The sequence below is a fragment of the Strix uralensis genome, chromosome Z, assembly GCF_047716275.1.
Source record: "Strix uralensis isolate ZFMK-TIS-50842 chromosome Z, bStrUra1, whole genome shotgun sequence".
NCBI lineage: Eukaryota > Metazoa > Chordata > Aves > Strigiformes > Strigidae > Strix > Strix uralensis.
Genome location: NC_134012.1, coordinates 503,058 through 530,550, shown reverse-complemented (window position 1 = coordinate 530,550; position 27,493 = coordinate 503,058). Strand labels below are relative to the sequence as shown.

Here is a 27,493-nt window from a genome sequence, read left to right as displayed (position 1 = left end):
TTGTAACACTACCTCATTTCCAAGAAGCTACAAGGCACAGAAATCCCATCAATGACTAATGAGTTGTGGGTTAAGGTGGACGTACCTTGCTGTGAAGTCACTGTACTATTCTCGACCCGTGCTGCCTGCCATAAAATTTTAATGCTGCTTCTGACATATTTATGAAATACCTCACCTAGTCTTCGCAGGATGACAAAAAGATTTACATCTGCAATTACTGCAAGCACATAGGTTTTAGCTATGCACTTTAAACTTTTGTACACAAAGGTATTTAACTTTAATACAACAAAGGTAGGTGGTGCCACAGAGCAACCATATTGGAACTGCATTAGGAGAGATTTATCTCCCCGTACCAGGAGGACAACTGCCCAACTCATCTGCATAGAAGATGGCACTGCAATTAATGACAGTGAGGAACCTGCCCCTTCCCTCTCCCCCCCGCAGAGTCGTCCGCCCTCTCTACCAGCCGCCGGCGCCCAGTCAGACCCCGCAGCAAGAAGCTGCATCGCCGGCGATGCCCAGCGCAGAGACCCACGCCAGAGCCTCGGCACCGCTTCATCTTCTCCGCTCCAAACTGACCGACCAGGCAGAGCAGGCAGGAGGGAAAGCAAAACTTCTGTCTCGCAGAAAATACCAAGCTTTGCAATACGGTTTCATCCCAGATTGGTGTAAAATGTACCACAGAGCATCTTGTGGAATGAAATCCTCCAAACTGTGTAATGGAAATGTGGTTGGTTCAGATGAAAATATTCCACTCCACGCTTCATCCTAACTTTAGCCTTTTTTATAATTTCAGCCTTCATAATGATAATGTAATGTGTAGTTACTTCCAGGAATTACACAAGTAATTTAGCTAGTAGCAGCAGTAGATATAATGTTACGAGCCGTAATAACATAACTATGGTGTGGAAACTGTGAAGTCTGGAAATTAAGCATTTTGGTAGCTTGATAAAGCTGCTGACATGGAAGCAGTCTTCAATTATCTGCAAACACAGGTGTGAACGGGTCCAGGAAAGCGTCTGCATGGCTGAGGGAGCATCCTCCTGCACCGGCGTCTCCTCAGGCATCCTGGTGTCCCCGTCCTTGGTCACCATGTCCGACCATGCCGGGACCAGCCGTGACTCTGCTGGGACCAGGCCAGCGGCTCCGGCTATGCCGGGTGACAGCCAGGTCCTGCCCCTCGATGGACAGAAAAGTCTCTTGTCCTCGTGTAAACCCCCTGCTCCCGGCTGAGCCACTCAAAACCTCAGTGTCTCGGCCCTTCTGCCTGCAAGATCAGGTTTTCAGCTGGACTCCAGGCTTCAGCCACCCCTGGACCCGGGCTTTAGCACATCAGCAGGGTCTGCCTTCCCCCTCCGGTTCTTTCTGTCATCGCGGGGAGCTTGTGCGAGCTCTGAAATACAGAGGCACGGCCCCAGCAGAGATGTCAGCTTTTCTTTCTGACACCAAACACAATGCAAATGAATGCCTGAGTGACAGAAGACAGATAATTTCTCACTTGATTTTCACAGCACTGCTTTGGTTTTACACCACATCCACGTTACAGTCATCCTTTTAATGCAGAGAAAAAACATGTCAGCCCATCTCAGGTCAATCTCCGGGAGCGCGGCGGCTCAGCCCTCCGGCAGGACAGACACTCTGCTGGCAAACATTCTGCAGCCAAAGCCATTTCCAAGTAATGTCTGCAGCTGCTCAGCCTGGCCTGATCCAGCTGAATCAGCCCAAAATTGTGCCAAGGAAGAGAGCACGTGGTGGGGGAGGGATGATGGACGGGGCGTCTCCTCCCATGCGTAGCGGGCTGATGCTCGAGGACACATCCCGGCGGGGGGACACCCACAGCTCCCCACGCATCCCAACAGCCCAGGGCACACCTCCCCGGGACCAGGCTCCTTGCCGAGGGCTGGCATTATGCTTCCTGACTTCAAGACTAGGCAGCCTGGGCTGAGGCGGCTCCTTCGTGGTAGGAGGAAGAGAAGATGGGGCAGCAGCATCAGCCTGTGCCCAGCGCCTCCCACTGACACTTCAAGCAGCCCTTCTCCCACCCAGGCACTGCTTATCCCACCGTGGAGTCCACGCACACCTTCTCCATGTGAGTAAAACATCTGTGTACGCTTGGAAGTTATTTATTCTGTGACAACGTGTCTCTGTGACAAAGCAACCTTTGCTGCTGCTAGAGACTGAGAGGATTTAGTGTATCTGCTGCTAAACGGATACTGAGTCAGGACCAGAGTGCTGCCATTAGTCTTTTTATGCAGGAATTAAGGGGGTTACATCTAAACTTCCCAGCTTACTCCGCAGCTAGCGCAGATCCTGATTCCAAATCTACTGCAGCCATAGCTGACGGATGATTTATTTGCAATCAAAGTGCCCCAGCGCCGTATTTGCTGCTAGAAATGAGCAAATGCATCTTTCTTTCTGAAGACTTCTCACCTCCCCACCCCGGCTGTCCCTCTTCTCCTGGCACAGGCAGCCCGCCCGTGAGCAGGAACTGCAGCAGACACGGCCTCGGGCTCTTCCCCCCTGCACCTTACACCTGCCAGACACGGCGCACACACAAGTTTTCCAACAAAAACTCAGCTTCCTACAGTTTGGCAGCTTCTGCTTTAAAATGTGTTTTTCAGAGGAAAGTTCTGCCGTGGAAATGGGGCAGACCTTGGAGCGCCTTCCTTCGTTTTTACGAAGGCATGTAATTTTTCTTAGAAGTTTTAACTTAATTTGGTTTTCTTTCTGTTACCATGTTTTGTTTCTTTTGCACTGATTATATTACATCGTATTGTACTGCACTGCAATCTATTGTAATGTTGTGGCATTTTCGCTTCTTTTGATGAAGTCTCAGTGTGTCCAGAAACTCCTGGAAAGAGAATACTTAGTTCTCAAAACAATTACTTTCAGTCTGAGCCCTAGACATCAGTTCTGAGTGTTGGAGTTTACCGCAGGGCAGACGTTCTACGTCCAAACAGTCCTAACTGGAAGCAAACTCCCTCCAGCAATCATCACACAGAATCAAGCGTACAGGCTCAGAAAACAAGTCCAGCGAATGATAATAAGGCTGAATTCATAAATAACACTCTGCAGGAGAATGGCTGCAAACCCAAAATCTATGCACGGCTCACCCTGCACAGCAAAGGGGGGGTGACAGGGGTGCCTGGGTGTGGGATCTGGCCTCCAGTGTTCCCCTGGCCACACGAACTCTGGAAGCAGGAGACATCCAGTTCATCACAGGACAACTTAGGAAGTGCTTCCTCACGCCATAAAGCCAGGCAGATACGGAACTGCTCAGGCTGTTGCCCAGAGCCAGACAAATCTTTCAGTGTAAGCAGAAAACCAGGCTTGGGGTGACGCAGGAGAAGCCGCCCTTCCAAGAGGCGCTCAGCGTGAGCGGCAGATGGGCTACCCAGGGTCTAACACCCGGGGGAAAAGAAACCACGTCCTCCCCAGCACCCCCGGAACCACAAAGCGCCCACCAGTTGGGCTGCGGAGCTCGGATGTGATGGAAAGGCTGCTGCCTTTCGGTGGGGGTGATCCCATGCGCTCCCCGCGGGACAGCAGGAATACAACGGCCACGTCACGCTCCCGCTCACAGACACGGTGGGCCCGGAAGGGCTTCCCACCCTGCTGGCTTTGGGGATCTCAGCACTTGGTTGTATGAAACAGTTTGTCAGGAAATAGCCGTCACGGATGCCGGGGACACCACCACGCTCAAAGCTCCGGCAGCTTGTTGTTCGCAACCACAATGCTTTTGTAACCCCCAACTTTTTTAAACTCTGGGTGCTGACATGACAGAAGGAGACACCAGCACAAAACCGCTGAATGCTCAGAAATTGTAAAGCATTTTGTGTGCTCTGACATGGCTTGTTGCTCTGGTCAGAGAAACCTTATCACGAGCAAAGGGGTTGAGTTCAGCCCTGCAAGGACAAGCCAGTCCAGGTCAGCCCCAGGCACATGTTCCCACCTCGGAGGCAATGCCTGCGTGCGGCTCAGGACACCCGGCACCTTAACTGGATTTTTGGTGCTCTGCTTCACCAACCCACAGCTTCCCAAAATCAGAACTAATTTAGACCTCATGGCTTTCTAATTACAGTTAGCTCTCACTGCGTTTCCACCCACGGACAGCTGTCAGTAATGACAAAAATGGAGCAAACGGAGGGGGAACCATGGAGGGCAGAGCAGCGTGCCTCCCCTCTGGCACGCCATGTCCCGGCTGGACACTGAGTTCTCACCAACGGCACGTCAGGGGTGCATTGGTGTCATTGCTGGTTTCCAGAGTCGGGCAGACAACAATCCATTGGGAAACCCTTTGTAAAGCTGTTCCTGCCTTCCCGGAGCAGGTGGAGGATGGCGCTGCATCCCCCACACAGAGGGGATGCCCTTGGTGCCCAGAGGAGACCCTGGGAGCTGCCTCGATGGGGGCAAATGGACCCTGCGTAGAGCGAGCTCTGGCAACCAGCCCCACAACGGGCAGCTCCCGCTGCCAGGTCCTACAGGGCTAACGCAACTAACGAGCAGAGGGCAAGCTTTTAACACAAAACAGCTACTCGCAGCTCATCTTTGAATTTCTGTCTCTGGGTATTTTGGGGTAGAGGGTCGTATTTCTTGTATCTGACAGCACAAGGGGGCTCAAAACAACTGGCTTGCCGGGGGCAGAAAAATGTTGAGTAACATAAAAAAAAAAAAACCCAAACAGCAACAAAAGGCTCTTTTAAATTCTTGCTGTTGCTTTTATAATCACTGGTGTTACTTAAAGGTGGGCAGCCATCAGGCTCGTAACACTGAATGAACTATCAGCAGGGAACAGCCCCCGTTTTCAGCTGCGGCCAGTGTCTCCTCATGGGCACCTTGGCATGTGCTGGGTGGAAAGAGAAGCCGGGAGGGTCCCGTGGTTCCCCACAGGGACACAGGACAGAGCCCTGTCCCATCAGCTGGGCATCTCCAGCCCTCTCCCCCCCCATCCACAGGCAGCATCCCTCGGATGCCAACCACTTCTTGGCATCCTCCACAGTGATGCTCCGCAAGCTCCGTAACCACGGCCACGCCAGGAGCCTCCAGAAGAAACAACCGCAGACCCCAGTTTCCACCCCTCAGCACTAAAAACGCCCAACCACGACACTTTTTGGCCGCGAATAGCAGCTTAACTTGAAAATCAGTGTCTGAACAGCGCGCTCCCCTATTCCATGGGCGGCATCGCTCGGCTGCCGGAGCCCCAAACCCCCGGCACCATCCCGGGGTGGGGAGGGGGATAGTTTTGGCATTGAGGTCTGGCTGAAAACTGTCTCCCCTCCCCGCTGCAGCCCCCCGGCATCGCTGCATGCCGCTGCCGGCTGACGCGACTGATTGATTTGACTGAAGGTAGCCAAACTGTCACTCAGGAGGTGCCCCCTTGGTACCTCTTCTGGCTGGATCTACTTGAGGGTGGGCTTGCCTGAGCCGTTCCTGTCAGGGATTTCAAAGGGAACAAGCGGCTGAATGCGGATCTGACAGCTCGGCCGAATTAGAGCTATTTGCATGCTAATTTCCACCGTGCTTAACTCACTGGCAGACCTAGAGCGAGAAGCAGCCTCTGCGTGTTTGGAACAATGCTTGACTGATCTAGCTGCGTTAACGAGCAAATTATGGTAATTTTGTTATTACAAATGCATAGAAATTTCCAAAGAGTGGAGCAATACAATATGTTTTCTCTCCTCCTCCTCACTCCCAAATACAGACCCTTTTGTTTATACACACTTCGCCTTGCTTACTTATGTTTAGATATGCACAGTGTCTCACCTTGATGGGAGGAGGCAGAAATGACCGCCGGAGCGGAGAGGAGGGAGCCTGCAGAGCAGACGGGACCGGCTTCACTGCGCGTGGGACGCTGGGGACCGCATCCTCAGCTGGTGTAAAGCAGCAGAGAGCCTCGGCGATTGGGGTCAGGGCTAATTGACCCCAGCTGAGGGTCAGGTCTGCGAGAGGAAGGTGGGTTTGGGAACAGCAGATCCAGAGGCTGCTGGCTTCCCAACACTTCACCTTCTTGCCCTCTCTGGCATAATTTCTAAATCAATTTAATGAAATAACATCTGACAACATCATATTGAAAACAATATAAATTTTATCTATATTCTGTGCAAGCGCAGTAATTACATTCCTGAGAGATGAACACCGAAACGTTTCTCCAGGCTTCCAAGGTGCTGGCAGACCCTCATTCAAAATGTACATGAGCAGCGGATAAACACAAACCATTTACCTAACTGCTTTGTTATTAATTAAGGGAATCATTTGCCAGTTGATTTGCAATCTGGTATTGCCCCAAGATATTTGCGAAGGCACATCACTTGCTCCATCATATGTGATGAAACTTCTCTGGGATTTGTCTTCTGAAATTACAGAAGGGTGGGGAGACACCTTTGTGTAGCATCCCCAGACTTGCAAAAAAACAGTAAATTCACTTAACCAGAGAACACCAAATGTCAATACTCCTGTCCTTTGGCAGTGGGTCTTCTGGCTGTGGAAGCCAGGGGTGCTTTGCGTGCATGGGTGGGGGGTGAAGGTGTTTTTGGGGCATGCTGGGTGACGGCTTGGTTTGAGCTACATGACCTGCAAAAAGCGGCAATACTGGCACAAAAAAAAGTAAAACTGCCCATAATCCAAGCGGAGATACACATCCCCACCATGACAGCAGCATGAAGCAGGTGGAGCAGATGGCAAATGGCCTTAGGAGTCACCTCCAGGCTCCAAGGAGGTAACTTTCAAACTTTCCATTTCACCAAAGAAATGTTAAGGTTTATTCCCCCATTGCTCTAGGTCCTTCTAGCATGAAGGGCCTGATCCTCCTTTCACTTTCACTGGCCACAACAGTGTCTCTGTCCAAGTAACCAAGCAGTACCAGCTTTATGCCGTACAACAGCGGAGGATCCAGTTGAGGCTGTGCCACTGACGCCCTCTGTCACCCCACGTACTGCAGTTTGCTTTCTCTGACCCCGTTTTTAAGCATTTTACCTCCCAGCTGCCTTGCTTTCAAATATTTACTGCTGCGCATCAGGAGGTGACAAAACACTGTCACAAAACTTTGGCAGAGCCAGAACAAATAATATAAAATAACTCTAAACAAAGTCTTCAGCGTGACAGAGCAGACCAAACCCCACCAGCCCCTACAGCCTTTATTCTGGAGGTCCTACACACTAACTGCTGCCTCCTGACCCCCCCACAACACGGGGCTCCCCTGCACCCCTCACTGCAGGACAGGTTCATGTGGGTTGGGGGGGGGGAGGGAGTGCTGTCTCTTGCAGGCTCAGGTGGGAAAAGCAGCCCCAGCAGGGAGAGGTCACACAACCTCATTTCTCCTCCACGTTAATACCTGCTAGCCCCAAGGAAAAAACACATTCGAAAACCACGTGTTTTGCTTCCCAACATCACCTCCTTCTGCTTTGCACATTAGAACTAGCATCTTCTCCTAGGTAAAAGATTGCTAATGACACCGTTGCTATTTTTTACACTTTTCTTTTCAAAGCCCAGTTTTGAATGTCACTGTTTTCAGGTCCCTTTAGTCGGGTAATTGCACATAGACTTCATATAAAGGAAATTCATTTGTTCAGGGTCACTGCATGGTTTTTCATTAAAAACAAATTACCGGTGTTCAGAAAGGACATCTGGGTTTCGAGAGTCCCATTAATGACTATATTTTCAGCATCACTATTCCGGACAGTCTACCCTTTCCTGTCACCCGGCTTGCGGGGCCCGCCAGGAGAGGAGGGTACAGGGTGAATGACAGTCCTGGGGAGGGGAAAAGGGGTGGTGGGTCCATCCCCAGGGACAGGAAGAGGGGGGGAAACAGAAACCGGGGTTGGGGGGGTAGCAGGGGCTGCTTCTGACCCAAGAGCTGGAGTAAGTATTTAAGTGAACTATCATGGCTACTTGAGCACAACAGCTCCGGGCACAGTGGTCCTCAGAGCAGGCACAATCTGGCATTGCCCCAAGATATTTGTGAAGGCAGATCACTTGCTGCAGCTCTGACAGTGCTCCTCATGCCTTCCCCTCCATCCCCTTGCCGATGGCCACCATCTTCCCCACATGTAGGAGGACACAGACCCTCAGACACGCCTTGGGAGCGGTCCCACGGACACGAGTAGTGATCTGTGGAGAGAGACCTGACCCACCACTGGAGCAACAGAGGACCAAGACAACACCCCAGGCAAGCAGCGCCGGTCCCCATCACCAGCCAACCCCAACCAGAGCCCAGACGGTGCTGGAGGGAAGGTCCGGCCCCGCAAAGGCGAGGGAAATAGGGTAACGGTGTGCTATCGGTGACCAGCGGACCGTTGCTCCAGCAGATGCGCTCCCTTTCAAACACTTCACCTCAAAAAAGGCCCTGGGTCACCCACACAGGTAACGGAGTAAACTCCCTGCAAATATTGCATTTCCCAGTGATGTGCTCCCCGCTTGCTGCTGCTACACTCCTAAAGCCCAGTCTGCAGAGGTGAGGCAGGAGAGGGAGCAGAGAGCAGAAGTTGCGAGCAAAAGACAGCACTGCCTCCATCAGAAGAGTCAAATGTCCCTGGCACTCCTCTTTGGAAAGGGGTAAGCAAAACCGGGTGGCACTAAGCTCCAGGCTGTGACTCCTGGATGGGGTGGAGAAGACGCACTTTGCTCCTGCCTGCTCTTCCCGTGAGACAAGGGAAGGCTGGAAAAACACTGCTCCATGTTTCTAAAGCGATGGCACATCAGGGGCACAATCACAGTGTGAACAAATAATAACAATAATACCAAATTATTGGAGATAATTTCTGCATATAGTATCTCATTAACCTGTGGGATCCTGTGCCCCGAGGTGGTACTGAGACCACGAATCTAGCAGGAATCAACAGTGGATTGAACCTCTAAATAGATAATGAGAACATACAGAGAGCTACACTAGACAAAATAAACATTTACAAGGGATATAAACTCTCATGCTTCGAGGCATAAACCACTAGGCAATGAGGATTAAAGAGAAGTGTCCACTTTGGGTGAGCTGCTCGGGGCGCTGCTGCACCCCCTGCCCCAGCTGTGGACAGGTGGTGGCTGTTCCCAGGACCCCGTGGTTTCCCACAACAGATGCCACACAATGCTCTTGCTCTCTTGCCTGCTCCCAACACATCCAGGAAGAGTCACCAATTTTATGCCAGGTCCACCCGCCTTCCCCATTTCATCCCTGGTCTCCCAGAGGAGAAGGTGAGCCAGGCAGGGAGCACGGGGCCAGGGGATGCCAAGCCAGGGGCACCGCCGGGACTGCAGCAGGGTGAGACCACAGTCACGGGTGGGAGGAGGAACATGGAGGGCGATTTCTCCCGGTCCCTGTGCAGACATTAGGCATTGCCCTGTGACAGGGAAGCTCCCTCCAGCCTCCAAGGGGGATTCACGGCTCGGTCAATTAATGGCGACTGGGGTCTAGAGCAGAGCTGTCCCATCTGTGCGCCCGCGGGGACTGCTGGCATCACCGCTTTCCAGAGGGGGACCTGTTCTCCTCCTGTTAACAGCTCATTGACTCCGTCTCTGCTCACAGGATCAGGCAGAAATGTCTAAATTCCTGACTCTGCAGCACATTTTCAGCTGTGTCATACTCAAAACATTGAGTCAGAGGATGGTGGGGCATTTCAGGTTGGAAGGGACTTCAGGACATTCTCCAGACCTTGCTCACAGCAGGATCAGCAATGAGGCCAGACCAGGATGCTCAGGGCTTCATCCAGCCTGGCCCTTAAGACCCTCAAGGATGGGACCTGCACAGCCTCTCTAAGCAACCTCTTCCCTCCTCACGGAAGAAAGTTTGAAGCTTTTCTTCATCCCTAGTTTGTGTCTTGCTTGTTTCAACTTATGCCCATTGCGTCTTGGTGTTGGGGGCCCAAAACTGCGCTACTGCTCATCTAGTACACTTCCCATTTGCTAGTAGACATGGTTAACAACTGCGCTAGTAGCTCTAGCTACTGCACATATGGGGAAAATCCTGAGGTTTTGAAGACTGGTCAAACAAGACTTTGAAGCGTGGTCAAGATGGCCCTGATTAGTGATAAGAAGTTCATCAAGAATAAGCTTTGATCTCTGAACCCTAGAATATAAGCAGAAAATCCTGGACCGTAAAGACAATGTCTGGGGTTGTGCTGAGGATAAGTTATTCAACAACCTGGCAAATGGACTGTTCAATTAATTAACTTGGCAATGAAACTGACTTTCGAGTGGCCTGCAAGTGAACTGCTTTCATTGTAATACTAAAAACCACACCGCCAGGTTAAAAAGCCCCCTGCGTGGGTGAAGACCCTTCCCCTGAGCACGTGCAGTAGTAGCAGCATTAGATAAGCTGTGTTATAATTGTACGTTAATCACTGACCAATAAGTATCTAAAAGGCATGTTTGGAAAAGCACTAACCTCTGATTTTTGTGTATAAAAGGAGCACGAAAACCTGCTGTTGGGTGCTTGATTCGTGGAAAAGGGCCCTAAGCGCCCAGGCCTGGATAAATACAGTATCTGTCCTGGGCATGTTCAGGAGGGTCACTGCACAGTGGCACCATGCTGCTCTCCAGAGCACATTCCCACTGCGAGTCTGTGAGTGCCAAGTGAGGGGGATAACCCCTTCCCTCCAGCTCCTGGCCAGGATGCTGCTGGTCGCCCTCGCTGCCAGCGCACGCTGCAGCGTGATGCCCAGCTGCCTGCGGTCCCTCCAGCAGCCAGCCGGTCCTCAGCCCGTTTTGTGGCAAAACTGCTGCAGGATTTTACATTTGCCCTTGTTGGATTTCACGCTCCTGCCCCAGCCTGCCTAGGTGCCTCCACGTGGCAGCCCTACTCTGGAGCATACTGACGGCACTCCTCAGTTTGGCATCGCCTGAAAACCTGACGCAGTGAGCTCTTTCCCAGCTGTGGATGAAGATGCCAACCAGGACGGAACCTTGGCTGTGCCCTGCAGCGCCACGCGCGACCAGCATCTGGTGGGAGCCTGGCATTAACCACCACCCCCAAGCTTGGCCACCCCAACCACTTATTTTCCCATTGTTTTCCCATTTTGTTTGTGGCCCGCTGGAACTGCAGTGACTCCCGGAGAGCTCCTCTCTGGTCACCTTCACAGGGTGATAGCCACCAAAGGGCAGGAGAAGCCTGCGGGGCCCATGACCTGCAGAGGGAACGCATTTACGGGAGCCTCGAGTGATGCCAGGTCTCCGTTTGTAAAGCTCTGGGCTGACATTGAAGCCACATATTTACTTGGTCTGTTCCTTTAGAGAAAAGTATTTGATTAATTTATTCTCTGGGCCACACAAGCCACATGAAAAAAGGAATTCCCCGTTGCTATGCAAGTGGCTGTTTTTTCAGGGAAGCAAGGGAGGAGATCTGAGAGCACAGACCAGGTGTTTGTGCCAGGCACGGAGATGCCGCGTGGACAGGTTCCTGTGGGAGAAGCAGGGAAGGACCCAGGGCTGGTGGGGGAAGAAGCTTCTCCTGTTCAGATGAACAGCGGGAGAGCTGGAGAAGAGACAAGATCGGAGCAAGACACTGAATCCACAGACCTTGGCGATGCCCAGGAGCTGGATGGTTCCTGGCCCCACCAGTGTGTGACAGACCCCCGGCAGATGCGGGACAAACGCGTTTGAGGGAGGGGTTTACCCCCAGTGGCACAAGCGATAGTGGCAGCAACAAGCATGCAACAAAACATGGCCTATGTCTTACCGTGTATATATTTCTCACACGTCTCTAAGCACTTAGCTCACACAATTGCTTAATTGCGAGCAGAAATTCATGGCTAACGAATAAAAATCTTATCAAGGAAGCACATTTCTAGCAGGGGCTCCAAAAACTACGACAAGGTAGCGGCAGATCGTGAAATGAATCCCTGAGACCTGGTACAACAAACGTGCACCCTCAGCACAGCGATTTGGATGTTTCGGAACGAGCGGGGATGTGCCAACAGCACCAGACCAGATCCGGCACCTGCGTCAGAGTCAGTCCCTTGGGGACTGTGGTGCCTTCCCCAGCCTGGAACTGGTCCTGCAAAGGACAGGACTCAAAGAAGGATTGAGAAGGTATTTTGGATGCTAGTTAGCAAATTCTCACTTAAATGAGAAGGAGAACCTACAGGAATTGCAGCTGACCTTCACACTAGCTGGAGCAGAAGGTTGTTATTAAAGGAACCAGTGAAAGGAACAGTGCAGTTATTCAATATAATGGGTCACACAAGCCTATGTGTAGTTAAAAATAAAATCTATTACCCAGGAAAATCAGCTCAGACGACTCTACATCACCGAACCCTCCCTGCACCTCCCCTGGCTGAGCACTGTCAAGGCCCACGTCCTGCAGTTTTGCCATCCCACCCTGGCAGCTGGTAAATCCCCAAAAAAAGAAGGAAGAGCAAGTTTTCCCCTTAGCTGGGGAAGGGACTGGTGCTCACAGCCAGATTTTCAGTGAAAGGTGCTCTGAAAGAAGGCGGTAGATTCCCACAAGATTTTCAAAAGCCTCTCAACCTCCACCTTCACCAGGAATGATGCATCCAATGCACCCGGGTTTTCCGATCTTCACTCTCAGCAGGAGGATGCACCAGGAGCGAGGGGGGAGCTCACGGCGTCGGTGAAGAACCAGCCCAGGAGGGACTGGGCAGGAGAGGAGGGGACCAGCAAGGCAGGACGTCTGCCCACCTGCACACGGCCATGACCAACCCAGGCTGCCACTCCCCAGGCTTTAAGGCGTGATTAGAGCTTGCAGTCGTGCTACGGAGATGATGCGAGTCCAGACCTTCACCCGAAATGAGCAGCCGGCCGTGCCGTTGCAGTCAGGCAGGCCTGGCTGAGGACAGAAGAAATGTACCCACAACGGCGTCTGTACACGTGCGTGTCCACGAAACAGTGTGAAACACGGAGCAAACCTCACGCTCTTTGCCAGCAAGGCTTGCTTTTGGGTGTTTGCTTTTTATTCTCACTTCTCACAAACTGCATCTGATGCCCTCTCAGCAGCTCTTCCTGGTTACATTTTACGGGTAAAAATTGGTTTCCACACAACCTGTGATCTGATTTCCATAGCCAGTTCCTAACTCTAACACACCCATAAAGTGGATGATTTTTTCTTAACTCCTGAGTAATCTGGTAGACCCCAATTTGCAGAACATAATCAAGGCTGGTAACAAAGACTAACCCTGAAAGAGCGTGGACATCAAATCACTGTTGCCAACTCCCACTTTCCTACTATGAGGGGATTTTTTTTCTGAATCACCACATCCTGGAGCCACGTGATTACAGATGAAATCCCACTTTGGAGGATTTTCCTCAGTAACTCTCTGACCTTGCCGACTCCAAACAACTGTCTCAAATCACCTGAAGGGGTTGAAAAGCAATAGGGGAAAGAAAGAGAATCCCCAACTCATATGATACTCAGTGGCCAGATTCATAACTTTTAACATATGTATTTGGGCCTCAGAACACCGCTTTCCCTCACAGCCTCTGTCACATCCAGACCAAAGGAGGCAGAGCTTGGGGACAAATCCCAGCAGTTCTTTCAAGCTGAAATAAATGCTGATTTCCGGCACCATCTGACCTCCAGCACTGCTTGCTGCCAGCACCCTGATGTCACCATCCTACCGTGGGTCACCCACAGACCCACAGCCGACAGTGACAGTGGGTGTCACCAATGACATTAGGCACCTGAAGACCCTGCCCTGCCCACCCCGGGCTCCTGCACACTGGCTGCACTGGCCACGCAGGCAACCGCTGGCCACCGGCCAGCTCATGCCACCCGGCATTTCTCACCACGAGGCTCCAAAAGGGGAAGGAAATTACAGAAATACCATGTCCTGAGGATGACTTGGTGTCCCCACAGGAGTCTGGGCACAGTTTTGCACAGAGGAATGTTGAAGTCAGGACATGTCCAGCCCCCAAGGGCCGGTGACCTCACCACAGGGGCAGCACGGAGGGACGCGGAGCGTTCGGAGAAAACAGGCAGGTTCAAGCAGAGTCTGTGTCAAACGGGAAGAGCCTGGCACAGCCCAAAATGGAGCAACCCCCAGACCCACAGAAGGGACGCTGGGGACTCTTTCAGCATCCCAGTGCAAACCATTCGCTCTGGCACTCTATGGGCTGGACGACCTCCTGCGCCGAGGAGCCTGCTCGTCCTCCACGCTGGACCGCTCCACACCTCCCTTTCCCCTTCAGCGCTGCGGCTTCTGCCTCGCACTCGCCTCGGCTCTCCTCCTGAAATGCTTGGTTTTTTTCCTTTCCTTTCCTTTCATTTTTTAATTTTTTTTCCCCACCCCCCCCGACCCCCTCCCCACCATTTTGAAGACTCACCAGGCACCATTCCTGTCAGCGCTGGAGCGGAGTAGCTGCCCTGTCCGGCTGGAGGGACATGCGGAGGGTATCCTGGGAGGGTTGTGCTTGCCAGCTCTCGACCTGAGGAATCAAACCAACAAATCACCACGTGAGCATCGCGACGAGCGGACACGGTTTTACATCTCCCCGAGCGCCCAGAACACAGCCATGCATTTGTCATCACTGCTCTGCGAGGGCCAGCGTGGGATTTCCAGCCTGGCAGGGAGGGGAGGCACAGTTTTGCTTTCTCTATAAGCTGCCACAAAGCTCCAACGAAGTGCGAGACAGGAAGGGGAAGAGCCTGAACTCTGGCTGCTCGCCCCTATTCCCAGTTTCCTCCAAAGCTCAGATTTGCAAAGTCAGAAACAGCGAAATGTGAAATAACACTGATGTTAATGACACTTTTCCAGAAAACTCTCCAGAAAATCACAGTGCATGGGCTGACAGTTTGCAGAGATCTAAATACAATGCGGGACATGGTTTCATCTCTTATTAAAAAAAGAACAAACAGAAGACATGAGACACATTGAGATGTGAAGATAGTTTAAAATATAGTTTGCCATGGTGCCAGAAGAAGGGTCAGATTTGCAGACACAGCCTCATGTAGTGCTCTTTACTTAGACTGCAGAAATATTTCTTTTTATTCGAGTATCCACAGGTCTTCCATGGAAATAACCCTGCAGAAAGCAGGCTGTGGGGTGTCCCCCATCTCCGTCTGCCCCCAGACCAGGGGGATGGGGTGCCCCCTCTTCACCCCCTTCCCAGACACAGCTCCCAGCGCTGCCCAGGACACGTCACTGCCCATGGAGCAAAGACAGGAGGTGCAGGCAGCGCATCTCGCAGAGCGCTGCAGAAGTGACATCGCACACACGGATCCTGGGATAGCCACCACCCCCACAGCAGGATTCTGGGGAAATCATAGAATCATGGAATTGCAGAATGGTTTGGGTTGGAAGGGACCTTAAAGATCATCTAGTTCCAACCCCCCTGCAGGGCAGGGACACCTTCCACTAGCCCAGGTTGCCCAAAGCCCCGTCCAACCTGGCCTTGAACCCTTCCAGGGAGGGGGCAGCCACAGCTTCTCTGGGCAACCTGTGCCAGGGCCTCACCACCCTCACAGGGAAGAATTTCTTCCTTGCATCTAATCTAAATCTACCCTCTATCAGATTACTCCTCATCCTATCGCTACACACCCTTGTACAAAGTCCCTCTCCAGGTTTCCTGTAGGTGGAGGTGGCCCACCAAGAGGAAGGGAAGCTCCTGTGACCCCACCAGGGAGGATCCACTCCCTCATCCCAGAGGGGATCCTGGAGCCCAGTCCTGGTCTCCTGGACTCCCACGGCATCCTTGGGCAGATCATTATCCTCGGGTAAAGTTGCCTTCAACGAGCACTCAGGCGCTTAGTAGCATCTATCCTGGGACCCCTAGTAGCGCTGCTCTGCCCGACCCACCACCCCGGCCAGGCAGGGAGGAGCAAGGGGATCCCCACAGCTGTTGGCCCAAACCAGCCCATTAACTGGCAAAAATCACTGTGAGCACAGGTTCCTTCATCAAAACGTGGCATGTCAGGTCAATGAGAAAAGTTACATGACTGTCAATTTTAGTGCCACTGACAAGAAGAAATGCACAGATTCTCATGTTTAAATTGTTTTCCGTAGGCATTTGGTTTTATGACAGTATTTTTTTCAAGTCTTTAGAGCTTGGAGAGGTTAAAACTAAATGTTTTCCCATGATCCAAACCCACTTCTAAACTTTTTTGGTTGGCAGAGATTTTGAGCCACGATTTCATTTTGAACAGGTCTAAAAATAAAATTTTAAAATCTTTCTTTTTTTGTTACCATCAAAGAAATGAGACCTCATCTGATGAGACGAGAGACGGGAATGCTAAGTTATTGCAAATTGCTGCTCACCACCCCCAGGTCATGGCCACGAAGGCCGCTTCCCCCACCACCCCCGCCAGATGAAGGGGTCTGCGCCGAAACGCTCCGGCAGCGCCTGGCATGTGGGCATCGCTGCAGCGATCTCTCAGCACGTGCCCCACTTTCCTCAGCGCTCTGCATCCACAAATTGGGATGCATGCTGTTCCTCTCAGGCCCTTCCTACAGAATATTTATGGTGCATCCACATCCTGAAAGAATTTAAGGTTCAAAACAATTGATTAATTTGCTCTCCAGTTCTAGGGGAAAGCCAGATCCCTTACGGAAGGGCATGATGAATTCTAATTATTCAATGCAGGCAGAAAATGGCTCTTTTAGATTAAAATGTTCTCCCCTCGTCACTGCCCTGCTTTCTTCTCACCCGCACAAAACTAAACTCTGATTATGTCATCTCTACAGCCTGGGGAAGGCAAAAGCATCTGTGATCTACTTAAATTTGGTCACAGAAGCAAAGTTCACCCCTAGCGCTGGCAGGGAGCACTGGCCCTTGACTAAGGGCTGTCCCTATTGCAGAAGAGCATCTCACAGCCTGACCTCATGCTGGTACCACCACCCAGGAGCCCTCCCTAGGCCCAAGAAGAGACACCACCACTTGTCCCTTCCTCGGCAGTGTGCTCTCACCGCAGATCGGCCCGAAGTCTCATCTCCTAAAGGTGCCCACAGCTGTGGGTGAGCTCCCCTCCCAACCTCTTCCACACTGACCACTCCCCACTCCTCACTTTCCAATAACTATTAAAAAAAAAAAAAATCCCTACATTTTTTTCAATATACTGGAATATTACAACATTTTTAACTTTCTCCAAAGCCGTGATCACACCCAGCATGGTTTGGATCTTTGTCAAGGGCACTGAGCAATGGAGCCACCACTGGAAATACCAAGAAAAGTAGGATTTCCACTCCTCCGCCATCAAGACAACACCGCTCATGGTCTGTACTACAGGCTTGGTCTGGTTTCCATCACATCTGATTTCCAAATTAAACAGTCTGGCATCTGCTGACAAAACTTTATAGCAGGGTCACTGCAGCCAGGCCTCAGGCAGGGACCGGATCAAGGGAGGCTGGCAAAAGGTGACCAAGGCCACAGCTGCAGGTGCTGCAACCCCACCTCATCCCCTCAATTGCACCCAATGTGCTTCCTCCCCAAAAAAGAGTGGAGCATCCCCATCTCTATGAGATTTTCCAATGTTGGCAAGCTTCAACTGCACTGAAATAAATGATTTCAGAGAAACACTGATAACCCAGGCACAAAGAGAGGATAAGAAGCAGCCTCCACCCCAAGGTGTTCCCATCCTACTCATGTAGGCAAAGTTGCCAAGAAGAAACAAATATCTACATTTTAGCAGTGGGGCACAGAGACATAGAGACTAAGGCCCTTCAAGACACACTTACTCCTAAATGCCTTTGGTCTGGGCTTTTTTAAGGTTATTTTAGATGCCAGAAGTCAGAGATGGGGCACAAGCGGCCACGGACAGAGCTGCCTCACTCCTTGAGGGTGGACTGGTGTCGTGCAGGACGGAGCAGCTCAGCTGCCAGCTCCAGCCTATGGAGAAGCTCAACCGGAGCAGAGCCTAGCAGTATCTTCCAAGAACAACTTGCGCCAACTCTACAAGGCCACTGCCTGAAGCTTCGGGTACCCAAATACCTTGCTGAGTCTTGCTCATCCAGATCCCAGAGGAGAAATGTCTTAGAGGAGAGGGTCTAGAGGACCTGTGCAAGACAGGTTGTGTTCAAAACACACATCATACACAGTGCTTGTGTTACTGAAGGCAGAATAGATCCACATTCTTCGAGCAGGATGCAGTGAGACTGGCAGTGTCCTTTTCCCCATCACAGCTGGGTCCCAGTCAAGTGCTGTCTCCTCCATCGGTGACCTTGCCACAGATGCTTCCCACCACAGCAGCAGAGAAAAGCTCCATCCCTTTTCCTTCAGCAGCACCCAGGACACCCCAGGCCCAGGCTGTCAAGGCCAGGAGGTGAGGATTTGGCACCTTCAGCTGGAGAAAACAAATATTCTGGAGTCTCAGGAGAGCATCCAGCAGCCAGGTGTAATGTTGACGAGATGGGCTGCCACTGCACGAGTGCGGTGTGAGGCTGGTGACTCTGGGCACCCCACTGCCTTGCTTTTCTACAGGCCAGAGAGAGAAGTGCACCGTTCACCAGGACACCGACTAAGCCAGGGACTGGTTTGAAGTAGGTTGATGGAGACAGGATAGAAATAGTAGTAACACCAGAAGCGGTGTTTGGACAAAAAAGGTGAGTAGGGGATTACCTGCACTCCACAGTCCTTGCCACAGCATCACACAGGTACAGCAAATAACCTCGCTGTGAAAAGCAAAGATGCAGAGCAGACCTGAGGCTGACTGGAGAAAACTCCATCCTGGAGATGGAGGTAAGGAGCTCATTTTCGGTTTTAAGCACTGCTGCAGACAAGTTGCTTTCCCTCAGCCCTTCCAATGAAGAAAAAATTTCACCAGTCCTTTGGTGAGCTGCTGTTGGTCTGAGGGACTGAAAGTGCTGCCGCACAGTCAGTGACGTAACTTTTCAAACACTCTTCCCACCCAGGCGAGCTGCAACAAGGACGGGCCAAGCAGCCCCTCGGGCAGGCAGGTAGCAGCGAGCGGTTACCAGCACTGACTCATGACGGTGTGACGCTGGATGGCAACAGCACAGGCACGGGCTCACAACTGTCCACACCACAGATCCAGGGCTGCCCCGGGGATCTGAGCGGCCGAAGCACTCTGTGCACCACTGGCACCAAAACCCTGCAAGGATCCAACTGAAAACACCTGACATTGTGCCAGCTAGACTTGTCCGGAGAGGGACTGGGGACCATGTAGCTGGAGAGCAAAGGTACCCCAGGGGACAGGGGAGCCAGTGCTGGGGGGAGCGGAGCAAATTCCTCTGTTACAGACATCTGTGCACATACACAACAACCGTGAGCTTGCTACGGGGATGAAAAGTTGCACGTGATTTCCAGTCTTAGGTACATGCCTGTCAGAAATCGTCCCGCACTACTCCAAAAACCAGGCTATAATGATGCCAAGCAATAACAATATCAACTGGCACTGTGGGACTGGAGGGCGCAGCCTCGTGTCAAAGGGCTTGGCTCTGCATACAGAAGATACGCAATAAATGCCGGTCCCTCCGTTCACCAGGAGCTGGCAGCGCGCTCGCGCTGAAAGCGAACTATCATTTCCCAAAAAAAAAAAAGTGTAAATAAATAATTTTCTTCCATAAAAAAACCTATTTTGCCACCAGCTGCAGGAGAGGTCAGCAACACCCCGCCGAGCAGACGTGGCAAGCAGCGCTCAGACATTGGCAAATGTCCCTGCTGCAGGACAAGCTGCCCGAGACTGGCTGGGCCAAAGAGTAGCACGAGGCAGCAAAGGACTCTCCTGTCTCCAAAACCTGGTGACAAAAAATGAGGGAGCAGTTTAGAAGCATTCTTCAGTTTGTCTACCTTTTTTTAAAAAAATAAAATAAAAAGGCGGCAAAGAGCATTTGCAAGTATGTCTTTGTATACTACTGTGTGTAAACGTGAATCCAATTAACTTCAAATTTAACTACTAATGAAATTAACTCATTTTGCTATCAGCTCAGCTCTCATCCATGGCAGTAATTAACCACTGGGGGTTGTCACTCCCAGACACATGACACGAGGACTTCCCCAAGCTCAGGTGCTTCAAACCCTTGCAGAATTCATTACCCTGACAGTGTGAAAACCCTTCACTTTCAATACCACAGGGCACCAACGTGTTTTTTCCCTTTATCTAACTGATTGCCAGTAACGGTATGAAAGAAATGAACCCACTGGAGAGGTAATTAATTACTGCAAAGGATACATTAGAAAATGCAGGGGGTTCAGGTGGTGGGGAGGGGGCTTTTAGAGCCCCTTTGCTGCTGCCTCAGAACCATCCCCGGCAAGAGAAGGGCCAGTGATTTTCCTCTCTGAGGCAAACGGAGCCTTCACACGCCAGTCCACGCTTAGGGCAGAGGCAAAGCTGCTGTTGGCTCAGGAGCGTGGTCACCGATCAGGCATTTGGTTCATGGGGTAACCCCACCTCTCCAGAGACAAAGGTTCAACACCAACAGGTCGGCAGTGTTGGGAAAGCCAGCCTGGCGGTGCTGGCAGGTCCCCATGCCCGCTCACCCTCATCACAGGCATCACCGCAAGGTGTTACCCTGCCTGAAATGGCCACCCAAGGTAGCCCAGCACCCCCCAGTAGAGACCAGCATCTCCCCAGGGTCCATCTCACGCACCCGCATGCTCTCTACCCCTGCCCAAAGCAGGGACCTGCCCCCCTGGCTGCACACAGAGGCTGATGCCTCACCCAACTCTTTGTGTCTTTCCAGAAACCAGTTAAAAATGCAAGTTGATTGATGCTAAGCAAAGTGGAGATGAAGGGATGACCTGCCCGCAGGATTGTGTAAGGAGCTGGGCAGGGGCTTCCAGCACCATCCCATTCGCTCTGCAGGTCTGCAGCCCCTCACCCAGCAGTCCCCGACACCGGCTTGGTGCAGGAATGCTGCGCAATGGCTCCGGCAGCGCATCCACAGAACAGGCAAAACAGTTCCAAAAGGTGGCTGAGGCAGATGGATTGGCTTCGTCTCTTGGCTGTGCTCCCTCTGGAAAGACCTCGTGCCATCTCCGAGATCCCTTGCCCCTGTGTGGTGGTTTGACTTTGGCTAAATGCCAGGTACCCACCAAGTCGCTCTATCACTTCCCCCCCCTTCCCCTTTTTTTCTCAACAGGGCAAAGAGGGGAAAGAAAATAAGATAGGAAAAAAACCCCAACCTTTGTGGGTAAAACAAAAGCAGTTTTAATATAAGCAAAGCGAAGCAAAGGTCCACACGTGGAAGCAAAAAAAGAAAACAGATTTATTCTCTACTTCCCATGAACAGGCGATGTCGGGCCTTCTCAGGAAGCAGGGCTCCAATACGCGTAGTGGTTGCCTCGGAGGACCAAGGGTGACCCCCCCCCCTTCCTCCTTTCTCCCAGCTTTATACTGATCAGACATCATATGGTATGGAATATCCCTTTGGTCAGTTCGGGTCAGCTGTCCTGGTTGTGTCCCCTCCCAAGATCTTGCCCACCCCGTCCCACTGCGGAAATGTCAGAAAGAGCCTTGGTGCTGTGTAAGCACCACTCAGCAGTAGCCACACCACCAGTGTGCTATCAACACCCCGCCAGCTCCCAACATAAAACACAGCACCATGAGGGCTGCTACAGGGGAAAACCAATTCCAGCTCAGTCAGACCCAGAACACCCTGAGAGCCAGTTCCTGGCCCTGGAATGTGGCATCACCTTTGCCAAGCGCCCACAAACGTTGTTAGTAGAGGAAGGGACCTGCACCAATGCTGCTCGGCCACTGGGACCCCTGGGGACTGTCCTGCTGCCCTCAGGACCCAGAACGTGTCACTTGCTCTATCAAGGGGCTTCAGCAGCCTTCCCGATGTGGCTACCCCAGAGTGAGGGAGTGAAGCCTCATAGTCAGGGATGCACTCGCTTAACACCAGAGTAAAAACCAAGTAATCGGCAGATAGTAGCTTTGGGAGCCACTTCATCTCTGGGAAGTAAACACAAACTTCCACCCTATTTCAAGTCAAACCTGTTACCAGAACTGACTTTTCTTCTGAAAAATCCAGCTGTCACTTAGAAAAGCTCTCCCCTCACCCAGTGGAGATTTTATTAGTGCTAGCTGCTTTTCTTCAGTCATTATCCTAAAGAAAATGTTTAGGCCAAACACACAATCCTGTCAGCAGAAAAAGGACCTGACAAGATCCATCACCTGGCTCCTGCTCCCCCCACTACCCAGGGACACGTGTGTCACACCCAGAGTCTGCCTGGGGCAGCAGCACAGGGCAGTGGAGCACCTCAAACCAGAAATGAGCACATCTTAAAAAAATAATCTGTGTTTATCGTGTACGAAACACCACCCCACACTTGGCACAACAGCAGCACGGCACATCCATCGTCACTACCTCGGGCCCAGAGCCGCCGTGCAGGTGTCCCAGCATTTGGTCCTGCCCGAACGCGGCTCGGACGCTGCATCCTGCCAAAGCAACGCCCGCGGGATAACATCTCATCCCCTTATGCTGGGAAAGGAGATGCTGCCGGACCCCGACACACCAAAACGCCGCTGTTAATGAATAACTTCCCTCCTGTGCTCATCTAGCTCTATTTGTGGACATCAAACCTAGTGCGGCATGCTTACTGCGATGAGTTACCTCTCCTGCACCTAATTAGAGGCAGATAAAACAGTGGTAACACACAGATCACCTGTAATGATTTTGCTGACTCGATTATTCTTCTGACAATTAGCTCTGGCTGCCAAAGCCTCACAGGAATGTCAAAGTCTACTTCCTACAAAGCAGGTAATGTCACAGGTGTGACCATGAAATCAATAATGAGGCATAGCTCTTGCAGAGGGCATCCAGGTCAGATGGAACAGCCCTTAAATTAAACATTGATAAGCAGAACACAATTATCCATCATGTTTAAGTGCCTGCGTGAAATTAGCAGCCAGGGAACGGAAGCAGTGGGGGAAAGATTAGTGGAGGAGGTATTGAAATGCGCAGTGTCCACCGTGACTGGGGCTGCAAGGGCTTGTGACAGCGGCACTGCAATCTGCTATCAAAGCCATAAAATTCAGATTAAGCACACTGCGCTGAAACAGGGGTTGCAGATGTGGGTCTATTTTTCTCCTCATCTGCAAGGCAGCAGCAGATGTCTGGAGGAGTCCAGAGCTGTCCTTCATAGCAGGTGTATCTGCTACTCTTTCCATTGACACAACCACACTTTTTAAAGAAAGAGGCAGGGAAAAGAAAAAAGAAGGAAGAACGGTACTTTCTGGTAGAGCAAAAATGCAGTGGAGAAGCACAGACAAATACTCCAGTCTGGTTTCTCTTCAATTTCTAAGCAAGAGTCCTGGAGCTGCAGAGTGCTCTGCCTTCACCCTTGTCTCTTCTGGGCAATCTCTTCTGGCTGCTGCTGCATAAAGCTCCTGTCTCTTCTTCCTTGCAGCTGTGCACATCTTGCACCCTATGAACAACCCAACAATCCAGTTTTTCACATACTCTTTAGGGTTGCTAGTATGAGAAGGCTTTGTCTGCAGACTTGAGATGAGCTGCAACGTCATCCACCTTGACCTTCAAGCTGGGTCTCTTTCCCACCTTGAAGGTCAAGGTCTTTAGACTCAGGTCTACCTGGGTCTCTTTCCCCTCCTGTAACACGTGCAAGGTTAGAATGCCCCGGTTTGACCCCTCATTTAACACAAACACACACACACACACACACACACACACATACACAAAGTATTGGAGGGGACGCCTGTGTGGAGACTCAGAAAAGATGCCCTAGGTGGACAACTCTCCACAAGAACCCACCCCACCCTAATTCTTGTGTGGCCAACAATGAGCCACGTACTAAAACACATCAGCATAATTTAACCCTTCCCTGGCTCCCAGTAAGCAAAATCTCCATGCCTGGCAGGATTTCTCTTCGTCCAGCTCAGCGTGGGGCTAGAGGCCATGCTGGCTGTCCAGGGACAGCATGGTTGGGTCTCAGGTGCCCAGCTGTGTGTGCAGAGATTTGGGGATGCGTGGGGACATGTGGGGAAGCGTGGCAGACAGATGGCGAGGGTCCCACCACACTCCAGGTACACAACACCACCGACTCTGGAGAGGACAACTATCCATTGCTGGCACTTCATCTATCAAGGGGTGACCAAGAGGAACGGAGGGCAGGCGGAGGTGAGCGCGAGAAGGAAGAGACCTTGTGGGAGGACACGCAGCGGCATTTTATCAATACATCCATTACATCCCTTCTGTGGGGTCCTTCCCCTCCTACACCTGCCTGGAGAACAGCGGAGGAGCAGCGGGGCACAAGCAGCGCATGGGCATGAGCCGGAGCAGGATATGGTCCTCGGGCAGGCTGCAGTCTGCTGGCACAGCCCACGTGGTAACTCCTGGGACTTTAAGCGTGGCCCCCGTGTGCTTAAAACCTGTGAACGCGTCTGTTCCTGAGGAGCACAGTCACTCCCAAAGGAGGGGATGAAGAGGCAGGCGTTGGCAAACCCAGTCTGCAGCTGGGCTCACCACTGCACCCGGCACTCACTCGAGCACGGTGATGTGTGGGAAAAGCGTGTCCTGTGTGGAAAAAGGGGGCTCAGCAGCACGGGGTGAGCACACGGCTTCCCTAGGTCGCCAAGCCATGATCTCCAGGTTGGGGGTGCCACTGGGGTGTCTCGCCTGTCCCCGCATCATCAACCCTGGGTGTGCGTGTTTGCCCCTTGGTGAAACCCCGCGGCTGGCTCTAGCCAGTGCTTCCAGGGCTCCTGATTCAACGTCACCGGCTCTAAATAAAATCAGGGGAAGAAAAAAGAAGAGGGAAGCAAAGCAAGCTGCGCAGCTCAGGACCGGGCAGGCGCTGGGGCACTCTGCGGCGAGGAGGATGCGGCAGACCACGGAGCCATCCCACCTTTCTGCCAGAGACAGACAAGACCTTTTTTAATTAAACCTTTTCATTAAGAGACAGAAATGCCCCCAAAAAAGTTGAATTGTGGGAACCTGGAGTTTATGCAAACAGCGAGGCTGTTCATCTGGGCATTTTAACTCCAAAAGCTCCTGGGAAAAGCTCTGCGGATGTTAGAACATTTGAATTTCCTTTAAATAAAAAAAAAATCCCATTTTCAAGTTTGGAATGACTTTTCTATGTAAAATGTAAGCTACTGAGGACAGATGTAAGAAGTGGTCCAGATAAAAACAAGAGGTGTACACTGCTCTGAGCTGTTTTTACCTTGATTACTACTTTCACTTGTCAAACTCTCCCCCAATCTGGTGGGTATTTTTAATACAAAATAGACCTGAAAAAAAGTCAAAATCTTGAATATTTTCACAGGGCAGGAAAACCCTTTCCCTCCAGCCTTAGCTTTGAGTTCAGCTCGGCGCACGCCAGCAGCCACAGGGTCGCAGGGCTCTGCCACAGCCAAGGGGGGCTGGACCCTGCATGTGCTCAGCCCAAGATGGGGACCCCAAAAAGGGCTATGGGGGCACAAGGACCTGGCAGCCCGAGCTCAGCTGAGTCCTCTCTGGCTCCTGATCCAGTGCTCAGTCCCTCCACCAGCATGGAGGAGGAGCATTTCCCCAGACCCCATTTCAGGAGCAGAGGAAAGTGGCTTGTCCTGGCTCCAACAGGACAGGGCCTGCTGGCAGGCAAAATGAGACCGCAAAGATGAGACCACCGTGTACTTATCACTGAAACTGATGGAGATATTCAAACAAGTTTTGGGCCTGGTCACACCTTGTCTTTATATGGAGATAAAGTGTAAAGGTGAGAAGCGGAGTCCCTCTGACCCAGGTGACAGCAAGGAGGGGACTGAGACTTTGCTGGTAACAGCCTGGAACAGGCACGTCTCCTCATTCACGCTTCCACAGCTCGTAATCCAATGGGAAGAGGCAACGTTGCAGACAATTAGCACGTGGGAACTGATGAAGCAGCATGAGGGAAGCCAAGCCAGCTTCCGCGGGCTCTGGAAGGAACACTGACGAGGGAAATGCATCCTGGAAGGACGGGCACACGAAGGTGTACATGGGACAGAGGCGTGCAGAGGTTTCTCCTCCAGCTCTGGTCAGACCACTGGTCCCAATTATACCGACCCGCAGTTTCCACTGTTTCAAGAGGGATTCACTGCACATCAAGTGCTCTGCTCAGCAATCTGCATTAGTTTGGAAATGACATCAAGTGTTGCCTTCAAAGGCAAAAAAACCCATGTGTCTCCTTATCTGTGAGACCAGTTAGCCTCCTCCTGTCAAACAGACATGTTCAAAGGGGAGCGAAAAGAAATCTCACATAAAAATAATGGGCTTACCACCATGGCAGATCTTAGCCTAGAAAATATTATTTTTCGGACGAGTGCAGTTCACTGTGCAGTGTATTTCACAAGCAGCAATGCAATGAAACTTTAAAACAGAAATAATAAAACCAACTTCAGATAGATCAGAATTTAAATAAATGCAAGAGAAACCAAAACCAAAAGCCAAAAAAACCCCGAACCCCTCCCAAAACAAAACACCTCTTCCTGTTAAAATGCAGAAAGTGCCAGTCTGGCTGTTTTTCTGCTGCTGTGCAACATGCTTCTGCATTTCATATCCCCTCGCATCTCAGGTCTGAATGGCCCTTACACACCTCACAACCACTGCCAAATTAAAGATGGTTTTTTTCATCCCATTATTTCTAAAATGTACTCCAGCCAGCACGCTACACGCAATGAATGAAAGAACTAGGAGAATTAAACCACGCAATGAAACAGCTTTCTGACGAATAAAGCTATGGAAATTTTAGGCTCCATTTACTTCTCAATCTAATTTTGCCCTCCAATGCACATTATGTCTGAAATGGGATCTCATGTGGTTTGATCAGTGCTCTTAACGCATGCAGAAGCAACATATTCCCTTTATTGTTGTTTCCTTTCTGCAGCACAGCAATACTTCTAATAAGAGCAGCACAGCAGGCTCTGTGAGACTGTCTCTACAGTAATCACTGTGCTGCTGGAAAGCTGCAAGATGACCAAGAGGATCAGCAGCCTGAGAAGTTTGTGGTCTGAGGGATCCCTGCAAATGCAGAGGTAGCTGTCCAGTACACTACAAAAATCGTGAGAGCGATCAAGTTACCATAAAATGTTTAAATACAATATTTTTTTCCTTTTGTTTCTTTTACAGTGCTTGAATTTTTGCATACACCCAGAAGCTATTATCCAGCCTCTCCTCTCAACCAAGAGGACTAGAAAGCTATTATCAATTTGTGAAGAATTACAAACTCCTCTTGCTGTAACAGGACTCCAGACACTGGAGCTACAAGAAAAAAAACCAAACAAACAAAACAAAAAAACCATGCTAGGAGCTACAGGATGAAAACAAGAGCGTTGGTAGTGTTTTACTGTGGAGCCACAGATGCTCCTGAAAACTAATGGATACGTGTGGGGAGAAGTGGCTGGCCTCCAACTTCTACCCCCTCAAGAAATGAAAATCCCACACGTTTAGTAAACATTTAGCAGTTAACACACATCTCAAAGCCAGCCCTGCGGAGGGTGAGTGGTCTCACACACCCCTGTTCTCCAGTTCATGCCAGGAGCTGCCTGAGGATGGAGGAGCTGCTGCCAAGGGAGAGCATCCTTCCTCAGGCTACGACCCCAAGATCTACCCCAGAGCCTGGCCGACAGACCCCACTGCCCGTAGACAATTCAGACGTAGCAGCGCACAGCCTACAGGTC

General features: G+C 51.3%; 1 protein-coding gene across 2 annotated transcripts in view; it reads right to left on the bottom strand.

Moving 5' to 3' along the window:
- Positions 1-27,493, bottom strand: part of PAX5 (paired box 5) — a 136,840-nt gene that overhangs the window by 22,826 nt on the left and 86,521 nt on the right. For both annotated transcript variants that reach the window (XM_074856358.1, XM_074856356.1), the window contains one exon: positions 14,266-14,367. In XM_074856358.1, coding sequence (XP_074712459.1) covers positions 14,266-14,367 — 102 coding nt within the window. The remainder of the gene's footprint in view (positions 1-14,265; positions 14,368-27,493) is intronic.